The sequence below is a fragment of the Cyclopterus lumpus genome, chromosome 18 (assembly GCF_009769545.1).
Source record: "Cyclopterus lumpus isolate fCycLum1 chromosome 18, fCycLum1.pri, whole genome shotgun sequence".
Lineage (NCBI taxonomy): Eukaryota > Metazoa > Chordata > Actinopteri > Perciformes > Cyclopteridae > Cyclopterus > Cyclopterus lumpus.
In genome coordinates, this window is record NC_046983.1 from 5,672,369 (window position 1) to 5,688,817 (window position 16,449).

General features: G+C 43.3%; 1 protein-coding gene across 1 annotated transcript; it reads left to right on the forward strand.

Moving 5' to 3' along the window:
* The first annotated feature begins 1,183 nt into the window (after positions 1-1,183).
* tbc1d19 (TBC1 domain family, member 19) lies at positions 1,184-15,582 on the forward strand. Its single transcript, XM_034557566.1, has 21 exons — positions 1,184-1,380; positions 1,510-1,582; positions 1,722-1,767; positions 3,159-3,234; positions 3,387-3,461; positions 3,814-3,877; positions 4,773-4,819; positions 4,906-5,016; positions 5,180-5,252; positions 6,088-6,126; positions 7,840-7,952; positions 9,182-9,256; positions 9,425-9,487; positions 11,940-12,024; positions 12,232-12,276; positions 12,418-12,450; positions 12,624-12,733; positions 12,847-12,938; positions 13,474-13,589; positions 13,753-13,823; positions 14,661-15,582. The coding sequence occupies exons 1-21, from the start codon at positions 1,285-1,287 to the stop codon at positions 14,733-14,735; spliced, it is 1,578 nt and encodes a 525-aa protein (XP_034413457.1). The 5' UTR covers positions 1,184-1,284; the 3' UTR covers positions 14,736-15,582.
* The last annotated feature ends 867 nt before the right edge of the window (positions 15,583-16,449 follow it).

Below are 16,449 nucleotides of genomic sequence, written 5' to 3' on the forward strand. Positions count from 1 at the left end.
ATGGAAGTTCGTTGACTCGTGCTGTGATTGTTCTGATGGGTGCAGAGATGCTCTGTCATTAGTGCCCAAACCACCACATCTCCAATACTTTGGCTTCAGTCAGACGCGGAACAATATTGTTCTTACGAGAGCCAAGAGAGAATTATTATGATTTTTTTTTTAAATAAAGTCTCGGGAGTGAAGCTATATTCGCAAAGAGAAACAGACGGCATTTTAAGTTTAGTCGAACATAAGAGATTCATTTCAGTGTTTTGACGTCACTTATAAGAAAGCGCAGATAAATCATTTTCACAACAGATGCACCTTAATTGCCTTTTCCTTAATTGGAAGTAAGGGAGAAAGCACTATTGCCCTAATTCGCCTCTGACAATTGAGCAATATTGGGGTCATTTCAAGTTATGCATGTGGAATTATTGTAGGCTAATGTCACACATGTACCTGCATCATGTGACTGTTTACATATGTGAAATGTGCAAAAACCACATGTAACATGTGGGTGTTTACTGAGTGAAAGTAGCAATAGCCAAATGTAGAAATATTCCATCCGAATAAAAGTCCTGCATTGAAAATCTCACTTGTAAAAGCACAGAAGCATTATCATCAAATTTACTTCAAACCATCACACGTAGAAGTATTCATAAAACGAGCTCTGTAATTAAGTATATGAATATATATTGTATTATTTCATTGTCAAAACGGATGCATTCAGGTGTAAGCAACGTTTAATTGACGCCGTTGAGGTGGAACTATATTTACTACATTATAAGATGTTGGGTATTTCAATTCAAGTAATATTTTGATATCCGATCATATGAAAGTCACATTGCCAGCTGCCAGATAAATGTGCTGCGGTAAAAACTGCAATATTCCCATCTGTGGTGTATAAATACACAAGTACAACACAGCTGAGGTGAAGTAATGTATAGTTATCCATCCCACTCACATGATATCACGTGTGAAGAGTTTTTCAAAAGGTGATATCACATGCAATGGTGGAATGGAAAGTACAGTATTTAAGTACAATGTCCAGGTACTTTATTTAAGTATTTCCATGTCATGCTACTTCATACTCCCATTTTTTTTTAATAATGCACAACATAAAAAAAAGAAAAAAAGAAGAATATCGTCTCGGAACCAAAGTATCTTGGTTCTTGTTTCCCCCCCTCGCACGCGCCCCGCCCCCACCTGCTCGCTAAGCTCTGCAGGGGGCCCCGGATGCTGCGGATGTGCGACACCTTGCACACAAAATAAAACGGCGCCCGCTTCAACACGTCGCTCGCGAGGATGGACGACGGCTCCGAGTTGTCGCCGACCGTCGCGCACATCGTGCGGCGGCTGAGAGGAAGCCATTTGCACTCTCAGATAGAGAGGCGAGCCAAAGTGAGCGAGGCGTTAGCTCGTTAGCTCGCGGCTAGCGCAGCCGGTTGCTGTCAACCTGAACGTTGCACCTCCATTTATAACACACTCAAAACAAACTTTTTTATTAACCGTTTCTCAAATGTCACGCAGGACTGTTTGCATCAACCTGAGATCAAATTGGATTCCCTAAAAGAAGACGTGCGCAGTTTTCTCAAAACATCAGGTGGGCACATGACTTGTCTTCTTCTTCTGCACCTCACCCACTGAGCCTCGTGCCCATTCCGTCGTTAAGACTCACAACTAACGTAATGCTGTTTTTTTACGGCAGTGTGGTGATGACGTTTTCTCGATGTGTTTTGCAGGCTGGGAGAGACAGCTGCAGAATGCAGTGTACAGGGAGCTGCATGTGTAAGTTACATTCAGTTTATAAGTGTTGTTTGTGGCACACACACACACACACACACACACACACACACACACACACACACACACACACACACACACACACACACACACACACACACACACACACACACACACACACACATAAGGGGAACCTCATGCTCACCTGCGTCGTAAAGCCTGGAGAAGGTGCTCAGGTGCAGCGTTAGGACCTTTTTAGAATATTTATAATGTCAAAAACATGCGTCCCTGTTCTTCATAAAAGAGTTGCCTGAAGATTCCTCAGTTCTTCAGAGACTTATACATTTATTATTATTTAAGCGACGGATGACGAGTGTACGGACACATCGAGAGCTACCTGGCCCTCTGTGTGATGGGCGGATGTTGAATATGAATAACAACATCCACGATACTCCATTCGGCTATTAACAGTTTATGCTTGTGAGGTGAGGTCTATCTTGAGTCCTAATGATCTGTGTGTATTCGGCACGCATTCAACGGGACATGCATCCCACTGGGGGAGGCGAAGCTTTGCCACTGTCGTGTTTCAAAAAGTTATTACATCATTTAGGTATTGTAGATCATTTTGATACAAAGTTGCCTCGCGCTAGTTTTCGTAAAACAGTTTGATCCCCTTCTTTCAGTACTATTGGCTTCATTGTTATTTTGGCTATCGAGAAGAGGTTGTAAAACGTTGTCAACGACTCCATAATAATCTGGATTCATGTCCCTTTTTAGCTCTCGTCCGTAATCTTTATTTGAATCGAAAAGCTAAATAGCTGGAAACCACTTTGAACCCTTTGATAAACAGCCTTCAAAGGTGTTGCTCATCTGCGCTCTCTTACCTTCGAGGGTCACATACCCTTCTTGCTCTCTCGAGGCTCCGACTGAAACATAGGACGACTAATGCTTTTGCTTTGAAAGGATGACATATAACTTTGACTAATGCCTCCTCCTTTTGGCGATTAGTCAGCCCCGTGTGCTCTTATAGGTGTTTGGATTAGTTTGAACGTTGTTTAACGCACTGAGACCTTGAGTCATTCAATATGCCCTGAGCGTGCTTCCTGGGGGGAAAAGACATGAGACGGTTGCTGCATCTGGTGGAGGCGTGTTCTGACTCATCTGAGCTTAGTGTGCTGGGCACTAATGGTGACTGACTGCCTGTTTTTTTTTTTTTAAAGAATCATCTCAAAATGTGATTTGCCTTCTTTTGTTTGACAGCTTACGTCCGTCAAGGGCCTTTTAAGCGGTGCTTCGTACAATTTATGTTGTTTGCGTTCGTAGTGGCTCCAATCCCTCAACACACACAGACATTTGGATGTATATACTTGATCAACCCTTCTTTTTATTGGACTGCAACGCTCCTTGCACCCCTGTCTTGTGTTTGCTTATTCTAGCCAGCTGCCCCCGAGCCATCCCGCAGCTCCTCCAGAGCATCTCAAAGAGCCGCTGGCCTACATGCGCAAGGCACAGGTCAGTCTGTCTCTTCTTATCTCCGTCACTCCTCACTCTCTTCCTTCTTCTTCCTCTCTGACTGATGTGTCTTTGTTGCCAATATTTTCCTTATTATCGCCACGGTATCTGAAGCCGAATGTTTCTGAGTGTGGGTGCTCTCTCTTACACAGGCCAGCTGGGAGAAGCGTGTCCTCAAAAGCCTGAACAGCATGAGCACCGAACTTGGAGTGCCTCTGGCGCGCATGGTAATGAAAATATTGTCAATCACGGTCGACAGACAGTAGTATAATTACAACAGCTCTTACTTGAGATTCCCTGGCAGCGGCCTTCATAATAGCAATGTGCAAATATAATCTTGAGCCTGTATAATTTTCACCCCCGAGCTGAAGCTTGACAATAGTCTAGTTAAGAGTTAGCAATCCTTAGCTGTGGGCAGAAGTGCTGTATGGAAATCGGCTTAATAATAATTTGTTGTTCTTGTGCACTCATGATTATATTCATGATCGCATTTCCAATGTGACATTTTTCAAGATGGGTTCTGTTCTGGCCGTGCGGCGTCTGTTTTGTTGAAACCCTCCCTTTCCGCCCACTCCACAGAGGCCCGCAGCGGAGCAGAAGGAGCTCGCCAACAAATGGAACGAGATGGGCACAGACGAACCAGGTCTCTAGACGTTACCCAGGGGTCTGGCCCCCGAACGCTCTTGCCTTTTTATGAACGATTAGTGTTGATGCGTCTGTTCGCTGGTGCATCAGTGAGACGTCAGCGTATTTTGCATCGGCTGAACACAGGACCGGATCTAGCGCGTCCACGTTTGCTTTTCAAACCATATTTAATCCAGGAGTATTTTGTGTGGATCCTGGTGTTCTATCTTCACGTGTAGTTGCTCGCTTATATCAGTCTTGGTTGAAAGCCTTTGGGCTGTGCGACTTGCTGCTGCAGTGAATACTCTGATTGTTGTCGGCATAGCGCAAGTATTTAGTCTCAGAAGACATGCGTCACACCTCGCTGTGAAAAACCTCTCGACGAACCAACCGTTTGCACTTCGAGCCAGTACAGTTACAAAGAGCCCGGTAACCACGAATCCTAACAATGCTATCACAGCTCACTGCCATCTCATAACATTTAGGATGTGCCGTCCCGCAGCTATAAACACTTTTGACTGTGAATAGAGAAGCTGTCCAGACCCATCGGACGGAGCTGCGATAACGAGCAGCTCCCCACCTTTCTGTCCAAACCTTAATGCGCCCTCGAGGGGACGACACGGTGCGTGGAAGTCTCACTTAAAGCTGCCTTGAGCGTACATTAACGGTCCTTATACGGGTCCTGTGACTTTAGTAGAAGCAGCCATGTTGAACCCGAGTGTCACAAATGCATTCCGGGAGCATGTTCAAGTTCAAGTTGAATACATGGACTTCACGCTTGGATTCATTTGTGTAGTCTAGTTTTTACAGCCGCTGAACCTGTTCTGGAATAGCAGATGTAAACATTGTGTACACGCGTCGGCTGGAAGCACCACGTACTCGAAAGTAGCATTCATGTCTTTGTGTCTCCACAGATCTCACTAGCTTTAGGCCTGTCTATGCCCCCAAAGACTTTCTGGAGGTAAGCCGATTTCTGCAGCTCAGAGTATTCAGTGCACAGGGGGGGGAAAAACCCAAATAATTCCTTTTTATGCTGGGTTGTTGCAGGTGTTAATTGGCCTGCGTAATCCGAATCATGATGGCAGCGAGGCCGTCGGCGTCAGGAGCCACTGGGGTCTCATCCAGGTTCCCCTGAATGTCCGGGACATCCCGCAGCTGGTAGGGACCCGTGTGGAGGATTTCTCGTTACCTTTGTCCATCAGTGACCTGCCGAGTTCAACGCATATGACCGTGTATCCGGTTGAGCTGCCCCAGGAAATGCACAATGTATTTGAAATCTGTGAACGTGATTTTTTATTTTTTTTGTGTGTTTAATTGTCAGAGACGGGCCTACTCAGAGCTGAGCCTGACCACTGGGCAGTTGGGGATTGATGACCATGCACACATCCATCCTGGTATTACTGGATAACTACACAAATTCATGCACCGTCGTATTTTAAATTTTCTTTATTATTTATCTTAAATTGAATATGTCCTGCTCTGCTATTTAATTTAATGTCGGTGTATTGTATATATTGTAACCTTGTTTACTGCTACAAAGAAATTCCCCCCTGGGGATGAATAAAGTATTTATATATATTTATTTAAGCAGCTGCACTCGTGTTACTTTAGGCAGGAATGCAAATTGCCATAATGCCTAAAATGTGAAACTATTCCTTTTGTAAGTCGGCTAGTTTATTGGTTTCTGCATCCTGTCACCATGACACTAACCACGCAGGACATCGTGTCTCACCTGAATAATTTCCAGTTGTGATACTGGTTTGGACATTGAGGAGCTTAAATGGCTATTTACAGTATTTAACCTTTATTTTTATAGGATCAAATACATAATAGGGTTTAGTATATGATTATTAATAAAAAAAGTGGTTTTCAGTAGCTTTTTTTAAAATTCATACCTAACCACATTTTCATTCCAGCGGTAATTAATCAGAAATAACAAACATAAATGTGTTTACCTCATGAACACTGGGGTTTAATGGTGTGTTTTCCACTCCAGGCCTCTCCTGTGCCACATGGCTGTCTGGGTTTTGTCAAACAATCTCTCTGTTAAGTCCAGATATTGACATTGTTACAGCCGGGTGTTTAGACTTTAAATAGAACTGTATCCACCGTCTCTGTGTTTGTAAATCAAAGAGATAACATTAGTTTGAAAAACCGAGCCACTGCCGGGCGATTTATTAATCTGTTTTGTTCTCTCTCTCTCTCTCTCTCTCTCTCCTTCATGCGCAGACATGTTTGAAAACGAGTATGTTCAAATTGGGAAGAAAGGTCTGTGTTTGGTTATTATTATTATTATTATTATTATTTATGTATTACTGTAATCGTCTTTCTGTTATTCTAATTCTTTTGTTGAGGAATTTAAATGCATTAGCGTGCAACATTTTCTCCACAAACAAGACCTGCAAGCACGCACATAGGGCTCCAAGCACCCACATGTTGTTATGCATAGACTTCCCTGAATGCAAGTGAAGAGGACTCTCGAAAAGAATAATAAGTGCATGAAATAATACATTCGTTATATTTATAAGATATCAGTTTGACTGACCGCCACACAGTCAGCTCCAGCCGGTAATGAATCTCCCTCGTTGCCGCCTCAGGTGCAGCAGTCAGCGCAATAGGCACTCTGAGTGTCATCCCATTGCTCCGCTATGAACCCAGTGTAAACACCAACCGTATTATGGACACCAATCAGACATCAATGGACACGCGTCTGAAACACGCGGGCCGTATATTTCATATACACAGCCTCAGGGCCCCGGTCCAGTATTTCACCCTAGGTTGGCTGTGTGTCGGGTCCCGAGCTCCGAGTTGTATTCCAGACTAAGTGTTAAGTGCACTCAAATAGGAAATTTAAGAGCCGAGGAGTGTGTTCGTTTATGTTATGACTGGCCGGCACCTTAAGTCAAGGGCTGTGTGTTTTTGGCTACCGTCACAACAGAGATTTAGGGTAATATGGAGATGTGGGAGAGGTTTGCTTCCAGAGTGTTTTTTGGAAAGCTATGTGATTATCACCGTGGTGGGAATGTCTGTGTTATGATTTATTCTGTTTATACATTGTCAGAGGGAGAGAATGAAATTGGGAGCCACGGTGTGCGTTTGAACAAGCCCGTGGAACCCAAACATGTGGATACGAACGACTGCTTTCCCACTCTTTCAGATGAATCACTGCCATGGCATATTTGTAGTAGTTCTAACAACGTATCTTTTTGTTTTTGGGATCCATCAAAGTCCCTGTTGGTACATGTTTTTTATTTCTGCGCAAGAAAACAAACCTCTTAACCATTCTAGCGTTGTTGTGGCCATTCAAGATGTGCAGGTGTTCATTTTCACAGCGGCTGTTTGTACATATTATATCATTTTGCCAGAAAATTGTGAGGCTTTCTATGAATTCTGGTTGGACAGATGCAGTCTCGTTTGCAGGTCAAATTTATTGTATTAACTAAGTTAAAAACAGTATCATTATTTTTGATTTAACGTAATGGTTGATTCAATCAAATTAAATTAGATTATTGATTTAAATGAATACAAAATAATACATTTGATGTAATTTCATTTAATATATTCATTTAAATTGAGTTGATTGAAATACATTTAACTCAGTTATTGAATTAAAATGTATTCTATATAAACACCTACTTACTTAATTAAACAATTAATACATTTATTTAGTTGACTTCATTTCATTTGATTCTAAAAAAATAATTTGACTTAATTGGTATTATTTATTTTAATTCGATTTAACTTTATTCAATTACATTTTTTTTAATCAAATATATTTGAATAAAATGAATGTAACATTTCAGCACTAATACTGACAATGCAGGAATATATATATATATATATATATATATATATATATATATATATATATATATATATATATATATATATATATATATATATATATATATAATACCTGTCTCCTGCACCCCTTCTATTGTTCACTTTTGTGTCTGACTTCTTTTCCTCTTTCTGAACTAGTGATTGTAGAGCAGGACAGTGCAGCAGCGCAGCAGTACAGTAGGCAGGGCTGCTCCACTGGGCTCCGTGCAGACCTGTGGGCCCTCATCCTGAACTCTAATAACCAGCCACAGGTACTACATGCACACACACACACACACACACACACACACAACTACATGCACAAACACACTCTGGAGGCGGCCGTTAACCGTCAGTGTTTCTTATAAAACAGCCGAGCACACACAGCTGCAGTGATTCCCAAACTGCATGTTGACTCCAGGGGGAAGTTTTCACAGTTGATGGTCAGGTCTTTTTTTTTTTTTTTTTTTTGGCCCTCTTCTGTATTTTTGGTTTCAGTGGAGGATTCTAATTGGTGTGTTTAGATTGTATCCTGAGATTGACACTTTACAGTGACAAAACACTGACCTGCAACACAATCTGTGTGTTAACCCCCTGTCCTGTTTATCGTGTGTGTGTGTGTGTGTGTGTGTGTGTGTGTGTGCGAAATGTAAAGATAATCAAATGCAGGCGATTTAGCGCAGTTAGCCCAAACAGAGCAGCTGCCGGTCTGTGTGGTGCGTAAACGCTGGAGTCCAGAGTCTCCTGTTGAGGCCAAGTTGATAAAACAATGCTTGCGGTGGGAAGATTGATTCCCGAGGGAGAGTAACACGGACCTGACGGAGGTCTGGAGAGTGTTACCATGGCTCTGGACGGCAAAGGGCAAACGCATTAAACAGTCAGCGTTGGACGGCCGGTACGCGCATTATCCCACTGCGTAACCTGCATTTTGGTTTTTTTACAGACGAAAGAACTAAAGCGAGGTTCTTTTGTTCATATACGACGCGGGTATTATTCTCCTTTTGCAAATAGCAGTAGTGACCCACCGTGATTAATCAGTTTCTTTTGGCAGAAGTTATTTTCAAGTGTCTTCCATTGACGCTGCCCATATTACCACAACAGTTTTAAATGTTCTCTGTCGGCTGTCAAAATGACCGTCTCTGTTTCTGTTCTCCTCACGTTCTGATGTGAGCCGCCTCGAACCGGAGACGCGCTTTGAGTTTAACCATGCGGTCGGAAACGAGACACCCATCCTTTAAGCTCGGTTTAATCCCTCTGTCATGGCCGTCAGGACACGTGCACTTGAGTGAGCGGTCAAAAGGGTGATCTTTCAACACACCGCGGAGAACTGGAATTTGATTTTGTCCAGATAATCCCAGTATAGGATTAACACCCACTTTTGTAAACAAACAAAGTCAATTTATCAAAAAGACAACACGCATTGGCCTCTGCATATTTTATTTTTTATTTTTTTACGCAGGTTATTATACACATAAAACATGTTGGATCTTTGCTGTTTCAGGACGTGATGCATTATGAGCAGCTGACGGCTGGAGTGATACAACATGACCTGCTGGTGGACAACCTCATCTACAAGGTACACTCATCAGTCAGGATGCTACACCTCATTCAAAACAGACGCTTTTTGTTTTTCCGAGTGAATTTTTAGATTTCCCATCACCAAAAACATTGGTCCTGAACTTTGACACCACGGTTATTTCCTGGAAATATTTTCTGATGCACACAATCTCTGTATGTCCTCCAGGACGTGAAGCTCACTGCCAGTAACGACGACTACTACTTTGTGTTTGAAGATTTCCTCTATCAGGTAGGGTCTCACAGTTCAGATCTCCATTTCTCATTGTTTACCATCCCACCATCCCATCATAGCACCATCCCACCATCCCACCATCTTATCATACCACCATCCCACGATCCCACCATCCCACCATACCATCATACCATCATCCCACCATCCCACCATCCCACCATACCATCATCCCACCATACCACCATACCATCATCCCACCATACCACCATCCCATCATCCTACCATCAAACCATAGCAGCATCCTACCATCCCACCATCTTATCATACCACCATCCCACAATCCCACCATACCATCATCCTATCATCCTATCATCCCATTATCCTATCATCCTATCATCCCATCATCCTACCATCCCATCATCCTACCATCCCATCATCCTACCATCCCATCATCCCATCATCCTACCATCCCATCATCCTACCATCCTATCATCCTACCATAGCACCATCCCATCATCCTACCATCCTATCATCCTACCATAGCACCATCCCATCATCCTACCATCCCACCATACCACCATACCACCATCCCATATCTGTTTTAGAGACCATGGCGAAGCAGTGGAGTTGCGTTTTGTTACTGTAATAAAGTTTTATTCTACAATGTCACATTTTCATTGTTCTGATGACGTATATCTTAATTACTCAAAATACAAGGTGACTAAAAATCAGTTTTCAGATTCTCATTTTAATACGGTTAATAGCTTTTTATCACCTCCCTTTAAGTTACATGTGTTACAGTATTTAATATATATATATATATATATAAATAATCATTACTTCATGCCAGACGAGGATACAACCGGTTAGTTATCATTTGCCGCTCCGGCAGTCAGCGCTCTGTTTGCCTTCGCTGCTGATAGACGAGCATCGGCATATACTCGGCAACCAGTTTATTCACCAGCTGTTAACACGTCGAGCTCCTTGGTGGCCGACCAATGAGCACGCAGGCGTAGCAACAACAAAGCGCCGGTATCGCTGTCAATATTGACCGACGGTAAACTCACCAGGCAGTGAAAGAATCCACTCGTTGTGGGGCGAGTGCCAATCAAACGGGTTTTACTGGAGGAAAGTACAAGTATACACAAAAGAAGACACTTTGTCGTGTTCTATGTTGTCATTAAAAACAAATTCCTTTCATTGTAGCAAATAGATGAGGAATATGCCTCCTAAATAAAATGATTTTTCAGACTAAATCAAGTCCAAAACCTGCATCATTCAAACAATTACTTTTTACGTGCATTATTTCTATGGCATTTACTTTAAATAACTTTAAACTGCCTCCCAGTATCCAATCTATCACAAACCCAGCAAGTACACTTGAAGACACGAGGCGGTATAGACACATGCTATAGGCCTCTCCTATTAATTTACTCCTATAAATGGCTGCTGTCTCATGGCCCCAGAGAGATTATTTCCCCCCCAAATGTAATTCAGCTGAAGTGGCCGGTGGAAATGAGATCGGCTCTCAAAAAAGACACGGTAATGGGAGCGTAATGGAAAGAGCTCCTCTCATCGGGGTCATTTGTGAAGCGAGCATCCACTCGAGCCTCCGCTACTGTTTGCGTCGGTACATCTTGGAAGGCTGGCTCCAGGTGCACATTGTAAGGCCACTACTCCATCATCCACATCCTTATTATTGCATATTTTAAAGAGTTTGCGCAGCAGATTGTAAACGCGTCAAGAATTCCTGGGAAGGAGAATTATGCTTCTGTAAATAGCTGTTCATATTTTAGACCGTGACTGTTCAGAAGCAATTAAGAATAATGAAACCGCATTTAGTATTTATTTATGAATTGACACATTCACTGTAAGGTTTAATGTTTTTTGTATTAGAAATATGAATGCACTTTATTTTTTCGACACAAAGGTTATTTTAAGGTTTAATCTAGCCTATGTGTTGGTTTTAAATACAATTATTTATCAAAATAAACATAAATGCCAAAAATAACTGCGCTGCAGGGCACGACCTCTCAGCTGAGTGCACACACACATTCATATAGAGCATGCGGGGGCGGGACTGAGACCGATAGACGTGTGTCTCCATCATCAGGCTCATTAATGTTTGAAGCGCAGGCGAGTAGGCATAAAGTGAACGCTTCGCACATCGCAAACTTGTTGATCAAATACAATTTTATTAGAATAAAAAAACCCTCGGCTGGACTTAAACGATTAGCCGGCGCTTATGGAAAGCTCTGCAGGTGCGATGCTTTAATAGAATTAAAAGCAAGACTGCTCAAGGCCATCACAGGCTCCCGAGCAAAATAAAATATAAACACTGTATTAACTTCTGACTCCCTTTATTCCCTGTTGCCAGGCAAGGATTATGTTACATAGTGTGCATGTAATCCACGCCTCGTGTGTCTGTCTCTCTCTCTGTGTGTGTGTGTGTGTGTTTGTGTGTGTGTGTGCCTGTGCCTGTTTTAATACCACACCTGTGTGTTGCCAGGTGTTGCTGTGTTTCTCTCGAGACACCGCCGTCTTGGAGCACTTCAAATACAACAGTGCCACTCCTCCCAGATCCTTCATCCAGGGTGAGAGGATGTCACGCACACACACACACACGTACACACACCATCACATGAACTTAAAAGAGCGCCACTGGACTCATGGCTTGACCCAGATACCGCTGCATTAGTAGTAGTAGTAGTAATAATAGTAGTAGTACATCGGTAGTAATCGGGGACCCCCGTACGCCGGGCGGTCGCTCTCACATTGATTGATCTGTGTGTCTTTCACAGGGAAGGGAGGCGATGAGGAGTGTGCTGTCGTTTACCCTCCCAACGGTGAGCCTGCAAACATTCACATCGTTTCATACAGAAAACAACAATATTTGACATTTTATTTGTTTGATATTTTTATATCCTAAATACATAAATAAACACAATTGCATTAACTGCATTGACTGAAACATCTCGTTTTCACAGGTGTAATTCCTTTTCATGGGTTTTCAATGTATGGTGAGTATATTTTGCCCGTTAGTTCTCAAACTAAACTTGCAGGAGGAATACTGCAACATCAATATATAACAGTCTGTCTGTGTGTGTGTGTGTGTGTGTGTGTGTGTGTGTGTGTGTGTGTGTGTGTGTGTGTGTGTGTGTGTGTGTGCGTGCATGTTTGCGTTGTCCTGCAGTGGCCCCTTTGTGTTTCTTGTACAACGAGCCATCCAAGTTGTACAGTGTATTCAGAGAAATGTACATCCGGTACTTCTTTAGATTACACTCCATCTCCTCCTCGCCCTCGGTAAACTCCCGGATTATTACTCTTTTTATATAACCACGTAGACAAATATTCTGTAATGCCTGTGCGTCTTCCCTCCCGGAATGTGCCTAACTCGTGCACGCGTGCTCCTGCAGGGGATTGTGTCTCTGTGCCTGCAGTTTGAGCGGCTGCTCCAGACCCACCTGCCTCAACTCTTTTACCACCTGAGACAAATTGGGGCGCAGCCGTGAGTAGCCTGCACACAGCCCCGCCCTCTCCTCTTTGTGTGAATAACAGTGATGACGAAGACGGCTTCGTTCCCGTGCCTTAACATCCACTCAAAAACAATGACACATGTGAACCAAAAGAGCAAAGAATTCCAATTAGACAATGGTGCAGTATACGCGCTGCTGTCATTGGTTAAGATGTTGAACGTGGAGTTAAATGCAAACCTGCTCAGTGGATCATCATCAGGTCTAAAGGTCTAACTTGGTCCAGTGTCACCAGTTGGCCATAAAGATGTAATTTCTTGTTCACATTGTCGACATCCAGGTTCTTAAATTCCTACTTTTATTTATATTTTTGTATTTAGCTTCTTTTTTAAAATATGGTGTAGGAGTCGCCCACGCACACACACACACACACACACACACACTTGATTGTCTTATTTCTATTATGCGCTCCTGCCATCTTGTGGTGAATATGTGTAATCACAACGTCCTAATAAAAGTACACTGAATCTATTCTTGGAGCCTTGAGATGTGATGTTTTTTTGTCCCCAGGTTGCGTATCGCCTTTAAGTGGATGGTTCGGGCCTTTTCTGGCTATCTGTCTACTGACCAGCTGCTTCTTCTCTGGGACCGGATCCTGGGATACGATTCACTGGAAGTAGTTGCGGGTAAGAGTTGTTGCACGACAAACTCTGCAGTAAGACACTCTTAACTTTCTCTATTTTAACCCCCCTCCCTCTTCCCCAATGCCTCATCTCTTCTGTCACTTCTCCATAACATGTGCTCTCTGATAACCCCACCCCCAACCCCACCCCAACAAACCTCCTCCAGTCCTCGCAGCCGCTGTGTTCGCCTTCCGCGCTGAGAACCTGATGGAAGTGACGTCCCTGGGCTCAGCTGAGGTATGGCTGTCTCCCATTCGACTTGTGTGTGTGTGTGTTTGACACTTCGGTCCTCTCCCTGTCCCCCCACATACTCCTGGAAGGCTGTAAATAGCCGTTATTGACCAGCCAGGAACCAGTAACCCAGTCTTCTGCATGCACATGTCTGAAAAATGCCGTGCTGGACACTTCCGCATCCTCACCCTTTTACCACTCTCACAAACCAGAGAAGATGTCATCTTTTCTGCGCACAAATCTGAATTATGTCCCGCAAATGTGGCGTGCACACACCTGATAGCTAGACTAGTGCCTCCTCTTATTAGCTTGTGCACGGTCTCTTGTGTTGCATTACGATTCTAACCAGTAATGTTATTCTTGTGCATGCCCGCTCCCATACTGTGGTCCCACTCTCATATGACTGAGCCCAAGAGTAACCCATACGATGACTCGCTCCCCCATCCTCCCACCTGAGCGCGAGGGGGTTAAACTACAATGTGACGCATGGGCCGACAGGCTGATGTGTCGCTCCAAGGTGCTGGTCGGCAATATTTGCTTGCTCATTTACCACCTGCCCCAGCAGAGAGAAGATATCATAACATACTGCTCCTTGTCTTATATTTAGACCCTCAGGCCCAGCGTTGAAATATTAAACCCTCCCGCTAAACATGATAGGGTCCCTAAATTTAATCTCCCTCCAATCCCAAAAGGACAGGGTTGGGGAGCGGTGGGCTCTTAAGCAAGGGTTGTCGCTTCCCAAGGATCCTGCACTATCATTGTGCACGTCGTTCTAGGTTCTTTTAAAAAAAATAATAAAAAAGACGAATCTTATTTGTGTTTCGTTTGACACGCACACTGCAGGCCGTCCTCGCTGACCTTTCAACTCTGAAGGTCATGCCGCTCATCCAGGTCTTCCTGTTCGCCACCGCCATCTGAGGAGCACGGGAGACTCTCGGATGGGAGCCGTGCTGCGTGCGCAGCGCCGGGAGCGGAGAGCCACGCGGCCAAAAATGCCACTTTGCAGCGCTACAACCACGCCGACTCAGCGTTGGCAATCCTCCATCAAGAAACACCGAGCTCCAGGGCCAGAGATCCTGCGTCTCTCGCACTGGTTCAAACATAAAAGCCAAACCCCTCTTTAGCATGGATGTACCATAAATAGTGAATCCCCGCTATCATATGCTATCAGATATTATACAGTGTGCAAGTGAAGCCTACTAGCCAGTGAGGCTAAGCCATATATGCTCTGCGGGAAAGACGATACGCACGGCAGTGCTTGGATCAGCTGAAGCGGCTCATTCGGGTCGCATGAAGCAGTAATTGTATTGCGAAAGGAGAACAACAGTAACGTCTCCAAGCTCGGCTAATGAAGTGTTAATTAGCTCCTGCTATTCACTCTGCTTTTTTTTTAATAACACTATTACAGGATGCTGTTGCTGATGAATGAGGATATTGGAGGCTTTAAGCGTGTTGAGAGATACAAATGACACACTGGATTAATATGTAACTTATATAAATATATATGTTAGAAGCTGCTGTGTATACACATACTTTATTGTATTTATGAAGAAATTGCGTATTACTGCTGAAGGGAATTTAGCACCTAGTGCCAGTATTTATTTAATAAACATTGTGCATTTAATTCCTGAATGTATTAAGCTATATCGTATAGTACTCACAGTGTATTTCACCTTTTCTTTTCAATGCGATCAAATGATTTTTCTATATTATTAACAGTATTCTTTGTCAGCCAATGCCAATGAAATACAATTGTTTGAATCCATCCTCTTGGTTATTGAATAACACCTTTTAAAACATTAGACCTTGAAATGTTTGGCAGCTTGTTAGTCGGCCTCGCTGCGGTACTCTGGTGCCTGATCTTTCCTGCACCTTAATTGCATTATTTTCTCAGCTTGTGTGAAGATATTTGGACACTGCATACTGTATTTCGGGAGATCACCATAGGGATTTCTAGAGAGGGCTGAAAAGCCAAATGACCGGTTCGAAGCCTTGCGGGACTCGACCCGCCGCCCCTCCACCTCCTACATGTAGCATCTGCTCTATTCCTCCCTCGTTGGCTTCCTTCCTTCCTCCCTCCTCCCCCCCTCCCTCTTCTGCGGGCACGTATCGAATTATGCTGTTCTTCTCTTTCGTCTCTCCCTCTCTCTCGCCCTGCTACACCTCCCACCTGTTCACTAGGACACCCATGGGTGACTCTTTTATCACGCACCTCCTTGGGCCTCCAGAAGTCTGTTCCTCCTGAGACAACACTGCTACCTGCTGTGTGGTTCACTCACACAGAGGTCGCTCCTGCTGGCCGATGTGTGGCATTGCAGGGAGATACGACTTCTATTACAAAGAGTTTGAATAACTGAGGTTAGATTTCCAACTATATCAAATTTAATATTACAAAGACACAGCCCCGTGTAATGTCCCCGTCCCAGTTGTTTTTAGACAGCTTACAGTTGTATACCAATAAAGATTCATCCGATCAAAAGAAGAAAAAACGATTAATATACAATTCCTAAACATGCAAAGTTCAAGTTAATTTATTGTATTTCTTTTATTATGCAGACTTGAATGTAAATAAGTTGCCTTTATTTTTTATTTTTTTAAACATCAATGTTTACACAACTCAGTCAATAACGTT

Bases quoted from the DNA above. Each gene is read 5' to 3' on its own strand.
- tbc1d19 (XM_034557566.1), top strand. From the start codon at position 1,285: ATGGACGACGGCTCCGAGTTGTCGCCGACCGTCGCGCACATCGTGCGG. The intron at 1,768-3,158 runs GTAAGTTACATT...TGCTTATTCTAG, and splicing joins GTGTACAGGGAGCTGCATGT to CCAGCTGCCCCCGAGCCATC. The intron at 4,820-4,905 runs GTAAGCCGATTT...GGGTTGTTGCAG, and splicing joins CCCCCAAAGACTTTCTGGAG to GTGTTAATTGGCCTGCGTAA.